General features: G+C 41.8%; 1 protein-coding gene across 5 annotated transcripts in view; it reads right to left on the bottom strand.

Moving 5' to 3' along the window:
* LOC147011108 (protocadherin-9-like) overlaps nucleotides 1–10,000 on the bottom strand; it is a 474,017-nt gene that overhangs the window by 366,492 nt on the left and 97,525 nt on the right. For all 5 annotated transcript variants that reach the window (XM_085860423.1, XM_085860426.1, XM_085860424.1 and 2 more), the window contains exon 2: nucleotides 3,518–3,889. In XM_085860423.1, coding sequence (XP_085716549.1) covers nucleotides 3,518–3,823 — 306 coding nt within the window. In that variant the 5' untranslated portion in view covers nucleotides 3,824–3,889. The remainder of the gene's footprint in view (nucleotides 1–3,517; nucleotides 3,890–10,000) is intronic.

The following is a 10,000-nucleotide window of genomic DNA, read 5'->3' as shown; positions in this document are numbered from 1 at the left end:
TGTGTCTGTCTCTGTCTGTCTGTGTGTCTGTCTCTGTCTGTCTGTGTGTCTGTCTCTGTCTGTCTGTGTGTCTGTCTCTGTCTCTGGCTGTCTGTGTGTCTGTCTCTGTCTCTGGCTGTCTGTGTGTCTGTCTCTGGCTGTCTGTGTGTCTGTCTCTGTCTGTCTGTGTGTCTGTCTCTGTCTGTCTGTGTCTCTGTCTCTGTCTGTGTGTCTGTCTGTCTGTGTGTCTGTCTGTCTGTGTGTCTGTCTGTCTGTGTGTCTGTCTGTCTGTGTGTCTGTCTGTGTCTGTCTGTGTGTCTGTGTGTCTGTGTGTCTGTGTGTCTGTGTGTCTGTGTGTCTGTGTGTCTGTGTGTCCTTTTCTTTGATTTCTATACAATTCCACACCCATCAACCAATCTCCAAAAAAAATCTGCATAAGTGCTGGGGTACTTAAGGTCAAGTGATGGGCACAATGCCCCCCAACCCACCCCTCCCACCCCCGCAAGGCAATTCTCTGTATGTATGTGTGCTTCTCCATCAAAAATCAAGAAACCGACCTCAAACAAGGAAATGAGGCCATTTTACCCATCATTAGCGTAGTGTACTCTCGGGTTAGCTTTCGCTACAGCTTTGAACATCAACCTTCTTGATGGTTTATGAAAGTCTAAATAACCCAATCTTGATTGGGTGACCCAGCTTGTGTGACGTGTGTGTGTGTGTGTGTGTGTGTGTGTGTGTGTGTGTGTGTGTGTGTGTGTGTGTGTGTGTGTGTGTGTGTGTGTGTGTGTGTGTGTGTGTGTGTGTGTGTGTGTGTGTGTGTGTGTGTGTGTGTATGTGTGACTACAGTAATTGGAATAGCATTTGGCAGTCATGCCATGCCCATTGCCAGAAGTGCTGCATTCCTCCGTAAAGTGTACTAGTTGAGGAAGCTGGCAACTTCATGTTCAGATAGAAGGGTAGTGCTTCAGAACGGTAGGTTGAGTGTAACACTTCTCAAAGGAAGACATTGTGTACGCTGACACAGTGTTCATGAAGGCCTTGTATTGCAAATTGATTCCTTGACATTTTGTGAGCTATAATAAACATGAAGAACCATTTTCCATCGGCGAAACACAAATGCTGATTTGTTTGTGCAGTATTGTTGAAAATTATGTTAATTTTTTATATTTTTGCTGAGCAGTGCACAGCTCGTAAGAATGTGCCATATAATCAGTGGTAATCTCAAGCAGTCTGTGTCGCACTTTGCACACAGCATGTTGCTAATGGCATTGTTCTGTGCTTCAAAATGCAATCTGTATTCTCCACTTTTCCATGTGCACCACTGATGTTAAAAATACGACTGTGGCAGTCAAGTGCAAACATGTAATGAAGCGTACATATAATGAAGGACAAGGAGTGCTAACAGCCCTGGTGTATTGGTGTTAATGTACATACAGTGATGTCTGTGTAGGCAAACTTTGTGAATAGGCATGCGTGGGCTAGATGTAAGAGATAGAGAAGCCGGCCACATGTCCCACGAACCCAGTTTCCCCTATTTCTTACCTCCCATTTATTATTTTATTTATCATTCTCACCAGTTTTTTTGTTACCCTGGGGGCAAATTTACCAGTCCAAGGGGACTTAGAGTGCTACAAGCCATGGAGGAACCGTTCAGCTTGGGAAGTGTACTTTACCACCCTCCCTGCACCCTCCCTCTCTTAAATAAGTGAGGGTGAGGATGGGGGCAAGGCAAAAGATGGGTGAGATTGGAGTGGAGAGAAACAAGAGAGAAGCATCAGAGTCTGGGCTTAATAATATCTCTCTCTGGAAGGCTGTCAGGAGGGTCGGTGTCTTAAAGGAGCTGGCAGTCGGGCATGCTGTGGGTGTCGAGCACAATCGCAGAGAGCTCCAACATGATGTGCAAGAGCTCTCCCATCCAGCCATCAGATAGCTTCCAAGGTGGTCGCCATCTTCCCAAGACAGTCACTGTCTTAATCGTGGCCAATCCACAAACCTCTGTGTGTACGAATTTGTGGTCATAGCTTGGGGAAAGGTTTTCTGTGATTCCACAAGTATGTCTTACCATGAATACACATCAAATTTGTCCCTCATGTCCTTTCTGTATGTGTGTTTATGTATCATGTATGGAACTGTGCATTCTGGTTCTTCATTATAAATTAATCATAGTCATCATCAAATCGATTAAATGTGCATGAGTTTTCCATCTTGTTCTGTCAACAGGTGTTTCAGCTAAGAAAAGAGGTCGAGTTCAGTGTGAAACCATTTTCCAAATAACCCAATGACTATAAATTTATGTGATTAGGCCACTGAGTGTATTCTGGAGCAAACAAGGCCAGTATGATTGTGGTCCAGCAAAACCAGGTCACATCACCATAACACATGCATTTATAAATTATTTACCATCAATTTGCTTGTGTAAAAATAAATTTTGTAACCAAGGAAATATCTAATCTGTGCTAACTAGCAAACCAAAAGTAGATGCACGAATGGCAGCAGTGTGCTTGCAAGTCTCTGGCTGTGCATCAATCAAGTGTCAAAAATCTGTATTCATGCTGTTTGGTACAAATGCAAAGGGTTTTGTAGTTTGTTTTGTTTTGTTTACATGTGTCGCTCTGTGTTCTGGGGATTGCAAGTGCAACTAGAACAGCACTCTGTGGAGAACATTCCTCCACCTTGCTGAACAGTTTATGGTTCGTATCCCACTGATAGTCACGATCTGCATCCGAACCTGAACCAAAATCTAATCGGCTTGTTCTTGCCACCTATCCAACTCATCCACCAAGTTTTTTTCAAATCTGTTCACAACTTTTTGAAATAGCATGCACTATATATTGTTTGGGCCGCATCTCTCAATGGTGAAGAATCTTTTTTTTTATTTTAAAATTTCGGTTCCGGTCTGGATCTTCACCAACATCTCATCAATTCATCCTTGTCACACACCCAACCGTTCCACCAAATTTCGTCCGAGTCCATCCATAACTTTTTGAGATATTATGCTCATGGACAGACAGATAGACAGGGTGAAAACATAACCTCAGTCCACCTTCGGTGATGGAGGTAAATATGATTCCATTCAGAAAGCATGAGGAACACCATTTTGCAATCCTGCTGCGAACTGCTTAAAGAGGATTGTTGAGCCTCGATATGGTTTTTGCACTTCTTTTTACAATTACCAAGCATTCATTTTTTTTCGCTCACTTTCCTTGGTTGCTCATTTTTCACACAATAACAGCCAAACTACACATTTGAGGCACGTGCATAAGGAAACAAAAACGAGCATAGATTCCAGTACCATAATCGACTCCATTTACTGACAAGAGCAAAAAATAAAACTACAAAATACACATCAAATAACTTTTCTATAAACGTCAAAATAAAATGAAAATTGGAATGTGTGGTTAGAAAAAATTATAGTCCTCAATTGTTACATTATATTTGCTCTTTATTGACCCAACTTTTAAACAAAATATCATGAATATAACAGTCTGTACTATTGTACTGGTTGGGAAGAGGTGAAGATATGGATTGCAAAGTTTACCTGCAGCTCATAGAAGCATGGAATATCGTTGTTCACTTGCTCAGGGCAGATGGCCTCCCGATCTAGTGGCGTTGTGGTTGTGTACAGCTTTCCTGTATCGTTGCTGACCCTGATAGGCTGCGGACCATGTGACTTGGATACCACCTTGAAACTGAGTACATCGCTGTAGCCAAGACGGAGATCCTGAGGCAAGTTCCCGATAAGTTTCCCTGGCGGGAGCTCCTCGAAAAGTTGGTAGTCAAGTTCCTCAGCTCCCGAGGCACCGAAAGCGGTCACAAGGAGCATAGCGTACAGACAGCAAGCCATGATGACCGAGCTATGAAGGCCTGATCCGCCCAGGTAAAGGGACCACAAGGTAGCAGGCCAGAGGTTCTGAAAAAACATAATAATCAATATTATTTATCAAGTGAAGCACTTTGTCTAACCAAACACATTATAACCAGAGTTAAATCAGAAACATGACATGTACTTCAATACACTTCACAGCTTTGCTAAAATCTTACAAACATAAAAAAATTGCTGACATTTTACATTTAAAAAAACAACAGAAGGACATGCACGATTAGGGTTTTTTTTTTTGGTTTTTTTATTTTTATTTTTGACATGCTCCAAGGCTCTTAAGGCCCGGTCACACCTTGACGTTTTAGCCAACGTATGCCGATTTTTGATTTTTTTTTCTAAAACGCTGGCACACGTTGAATATGTTATGGGTAAGTTTTGATAACATTGAGAGCACGCTGAAAAACACTGCCATACGTCGTTGTACGTTGGCTTTAAACGTTGTACTTTTTGGTTGTTCTCAAATTTTTTCATGCTTGAAATTTCACGACGTATGCCGGCGTATGACTCACACATTCCGCTACGCTGGCCACAAGTTGTATGCACGGTCTGCGATCGTTGACAGACGTCAACACATGCTACATGTAAGTTAATCATAAGTTGAGACATGCCGAGGTAATGTTTAGCGTACCCAAAACTTATTTCTAACCTATGATTAACGTGTTGTTGGCACGTTACGCGATCGTTGCCACACATCGACAGACGTTACTTTTAAGTTACTCATAGGCTGAAAGACGTCGGTATAATGGATCGTCCTTGCGTCAGCGTCCACGGCCACGGCCAGGACACTTATTTGCAGCATTCTTCAAACTTTTCTTCAGCATGACGAGGATGTTCACACTTCGATGTCTAGCTTGGCTATGATTCCAATTGTCCATCGGCAGCATCTATTTAAAATAGTCGAGTTTGAGCGTTTTAACATGTTCAGAAGAAACCCTTCAAATTTCCAAACCCCAGCGTCAAAAAACAAAGGCGAGTGACAGCAATTTAAATCGTTCATTGTAAACAATGAAAATAGCTGAGTGGTACCGTTTAAAAGTCGTTGAGTGTAAAAAAAATCCAATTGTTGAGCGCAAGCGTCTACTTTCAATCGTGAAGATGCAGCCATTTAAATCGTTGAGTGGCAGCCTATGAATAGCAAACCCTACGTCACCGGCAAAGATAAACTGCCGCACGATATGGATAAGTTAGGTTATCGTTGGGCATAGTTTGTGAACGCCGGCTTCACGATAATTATTCGTTGGTATATCGTATCTATAAGTAATCAAAGCGCTCTATGCACATTATTAGTTCATTGTGCATTTGTCCAACCTGTTATGAATAGACCTAAATCGTAAAAACAAGCTATAGCTCATTGTTGAAAAAGCCCCATAAAAAATTAGCCGCGAAGAACTTCGAACAATGGTGAAAAGTTGTCTCCTACCCGTGGACACGCGGATGCAAGGACGATTCATCATAACCCACACCTTCCCCCTCACACTCACCTACTACTGCCAACATGAACAAACTACTACTAATAATAATACTAATACTAATACTGATACTGATACTGTTACTGCTGACATGGACATCGACTCAAAAAGGACTCGAAAACACTGTTGGGTTCCCCTTTTATGAGCAGCATTTTTATATACCAATTCCCAAAACCGCTGGGAACACGTCTTTATATGGCAGTTGTAAGCTAGAAACACGTTCATTTATTTTTTTTTATCAACCGGAAGACGTCATTGGAATACGTCTACATACGTCGATGTGTGTTGGGACAACGCAAAGAATTGTTTCAAAGCACGTCAAACATAAGTTAGAAATAAGTTTCGCGTAAAAAAGACATTACCGCGACGTGTTTCGACTTATGAGTAGCTTATAAGTAGCGTTTGTGGACGTGTGTAAGCGTCCACATATCGTGTGTAAAACTTATCCCCATCGCATGCGGAACGTGTGTCATACGCCGAGTACGTCGTAAAATTTTGAACATGTTCAAAATTTCTTGACGTACTCTACTTACTACGATGTATGATAGCGTACTTTAGCGTTCTACTCACGTATACCAAACTTACTCATAGCGTATTTGACGTGCCCCAACGTTTTAGACACAGTTTTCTTAGGTCGGCATACGTTGGCAAGATCGCCAAGGTGTGACCGCGATGTTGTCACTTCCATTTCTACGGCAGTTATGATTCGAATCGTTGTGCGTCAGCCTTTTAATAGGCTAAGTCACGACATTGTCGGCGATGCGTGCAACATGCTATGCCTAAGTTAGAGTATCGTTGGGCATCGGTTGTGTAGGCCGACAACAGGTTCAGCATTCGTTGGTATAAGTTATCTATAACACAACGAAACGTTCTGTGTCCATTACCAATGCGTTATGCATAAGACCACGTCGCTATGAATACGTCCAAATCTTTAAAAAAAAACATCAAAAGTTCAACGTAAGCCAGCGTTTTACATACATTTTAATACGTTGCCATCGCTGGCTAAAACGTCAAGGTGTGACCGGGCCTTTAGTGGAGCTGCCACACAAATGGACATACAGACAAACATACACGGCACAACACAAGACTGTTTGAGGAGACAAAGACAGCAACTGAGCTTGGAGGAAGTGCCGTCACTTCCGAGGGTACGGTGGGTACCAGCGATATAACAACAATGGCGCCGACAATCTCACCACGCTCAGCAGAACATTTCCCGAGAAGGAATTCCCTCCTCCCCACAGATGCGAACCTATGGGGATTATCAATGCTCTTAACCTTTCAAATGCTGAATGTCAAGCAAGGAAGCAGCATGTACCATTTTAAAAGTCTTCTGTATGTTTTGGCCAGGGTTTGAACCGCCGAGTTCACACCCTCGGATCGGACACTATTAACCATTAAATCACTAAGTCTGATTTTGAAAATTGACCAAAGCATCAACACACACTGACCTACTCTTTTCAAACTGTTGGTAAAGTGTCTATCAATCTATCTGAACTACTCTTTAGTAGAGAGCAGTTTGGAAGGCCCGTCAGATGGCCCTTTCACTCAACTATCAAGTTAAACAATGAAATATGAATACATTTCCATATTTCATTGTATAATTCACGTCACTCCACCTGCTAAATATTTACAGTCGGGCTTGGAAAAAGTAGGTCAGTGTGTGTTGATGCCTTGGTCGATTTATAAATCCCTGCCCGAACATATGAGGAGCGCTGAATCACTTGGCACAGTGGTGCTCCAGATACCGCTTGATCAATTGCAATTGATTTCATGTAATTTAGGCTTCATCAATTAATGCATTCATTACTTTGACTTAACATAGAGCTACATCCTATTAACTGAGCTTAAGCATACTAAACCCAAACCTTAATGCTCAAGACAGGATATAAATTGTCATTGTACTTGCTTAATTAAATGCCTACTCTTGCAAAACAAACCTTGGCCTTTAAAACGTCGACATGATTTCAGACAGGACAGCCAACTTATCAGGTCGCTTTCAAGAGATACTTCAGTGGAATCTCAAATCAAATTGTGTGATTCAGAAGATTGAATAATAATGAGTATCAACACCAAATCTTCTTTCGTATGCAGCACATGGCTGTGGGTGGCATCATTTGCTGGGGGCATGGCTGTGCTGCTGAAGCGGTGCCCCCTGTTGGTCAGGGCAGGAAGTTATAATTTGTTTAGGGTGCTGGCAATAACTCACCCACTCTTCATGAATATCAGAGTGGGATCTTAAACGTCCTCCGATGAAAACTGGAAGACAAGACGCCCAATTTAATGACCGTCAGAGGAACGGCACACATCAACGAATCTGAGAAATACCAGGATGACAGTTTATAGCTGGGCCGAGATATGAATTCAGCCTAGATAGCTCAGAGGTGAGTGTACATATCTCCAGGAAATCCTGCCAGCCCACCAAAGAACGATGAAACAGAATTTACGACTTCCGTACTGTTCATTATTGGTGATAATGAATGTCAATGATTCAAATTAGTTTGGAGTTTTTTTAATGACGATGCCAACGACAACACCATTATGAATGAAAAAAAAAATGTCAACACAAATGGCATGGAGATGTCCCATGTGGTGTTCCCATCTGAGCACATGGTTTAGTGTGGTGTGATCCCAGCTTCAAATCCCATATACTGTGTTGACTTATTTGTGGTCTCCGAATGTCCTTATAACACATGAGGAAACCACCGAAAAATCAATGCAGACTTGGTGGCATAATAACTGGAGTGCCTGCTCAGTGTCGAGGAGGACAGTGGTTCAAACCCTGGCTGAGTCATACCAAAGACGTGCTGCTGCCTTGCTTGACATTTAGCATTTTAAAATCGGTTAAGAACACAAACAATCCCAATAGGTTTGCATTTGTGGGGAGGAGGAAATTCCTCTTTTGGAAATGCCCCACTGAGTGCAGAGAAAAGTGGTGCCATTGGTGTGACGTCACTGGTACCTGGAGTACCTTGCGAAGTGATGGTACTTCCCCCAAGCTCAATGGCTGTGTTTGCCTCGTCCAACAGTCTTGTGTTGTGTCGCATATGTTTGTCTATATGTCCGTGTGTGTGTGTGTGTGTGTGTGTGTGTGTGTGTGTGTGTGTGTGTGTGTGTGTGTGTGTGTGTGTGTGTGTGTGTGTGTGTGTGTGTGTGTGTGTGTGTGTGTGTAGCAGCTCCACTAAAAGCCTAAGATCATCTATAAAAAAACAAACCATTATAAAAGCTCGCAAGTGTACCCTGATGTCCTCACACAGCAAATAAGCTCCTCCAAGAGCCCGAGGCACTTCAGGAAAGTTTCTTTAAAATAAAAAAAGCAAAATGCAAGTATGCAAACAGTCCTGACTCATAAGCAATAACTTGCTTATTTAATATGTAGAAGGTGGGGGTTAGTGGGAACAATAAGTGTTGACAAAGATGCAATCCAAGAACATCAATGTTTTTAAATGTTCGACATACAAGGATTTACTATTAGTAAGAAATACATTTCCTGAAGAATCAGACTTGCACATTGAAAAATAATTTTATATGTATGTATAAATATATGTGTATATACATATATATATATATATATACATATATATATATATATATATATATATATATATATATATATATATATATACACACATACATACACAAGGAAATTTAACACAGGTGGAGACCATTCAGCCCATCATGTTTGCGCGAACACCATACTAATCTATCAACACAAGATCCAAGGAAGAAAAGGCAAAAAAGAAAAAAACATTAAATTAACTTTTTTCTTTTTCTTCTTCCCCTCAGTGGAGGGGGCATGGGCTTGATTAAAACATACAACATCAACCACACAACACCCTTGACAAGACCCCTACAAAGAGCACTCCGTACACATGCACACAATCATCAATCAATGTTCAAACTACCGAAAATTCCTATCGACGTCCCCATTCCCCTCTATCTCCATAACTTCCAGGTACCTATTTAATTCTAATTTAAACTTATCTACTTTTTCTGCTACCTTTCCAGGGAGGCCATTCCATGCATCAACTACTCTCTGAGTAAAAGTCCCCTGCCTTCCTACTGTCTTAACTCCCCTCTTCATTACACTAAAGCTATGGCCGCTGGTCCTATCACTGTCTACTCTGTTGAATAATTCATCTGCACTTATTTTATCGAAACCTTTCATTATATTAAACATCTCTATCATATCTCCTCGTAACCACCCCCTTTCGAGTGCATAAGGCCCTGTCTCGTTCAGCCGCTCCTCATAGCTGAGTCTAGCTAGACCCAGAATCAAACCAGTAGCCCTGTGCTGAACACTCTCTGTGGCATCTATGTCCTTCCGGAATTGTGGTGACCGGAACTGCACACAATATTCTGGATGTGGCCCTCACTAAATTCCTGTAGAATGTTAACACCACCTATTTTAATTTATAAATGGTCCCCCTCCGAATACAACCAAAAACCCGATTTGCTTTACCTATAGCTGCCTGGCATTCTGCTGCCTGCTTACTTCCTGTATGTATTACCACCCCCAGATCGTTCCACTGTGTGACATGCTCCAAAATTACCCCTTGCATCTTGTAATCTCTATTTTCATTGTTTTTTTCCCCATCCCCAACACCTTACACTTGCTCAGGTTAAATTCCATCTGCAATCTTTTGCACAATCTATGCAAGTATCAATACTTTCC

The sequence above is a fragment of the Eptatretus burgeri genome, chromosome 16 (genome assembly GCF_056783735.1).
Source record: "Eptatretus burgeri isolate ZD-2024b chromosome 16, Ebu_testis_v1, whole genome shotgun sequence".
Taxonomy (NCBI): Eukaryota; Metazoa; Chordata; class Myxini; order Myxiniformes; family Myxinidae; genus Eptatretus; species Eptatretus burgeri.
Note: the sequence above shows the minus strand (reverse complement) of the source record. Positions and strands in the feature narration are given on the sequence as shown.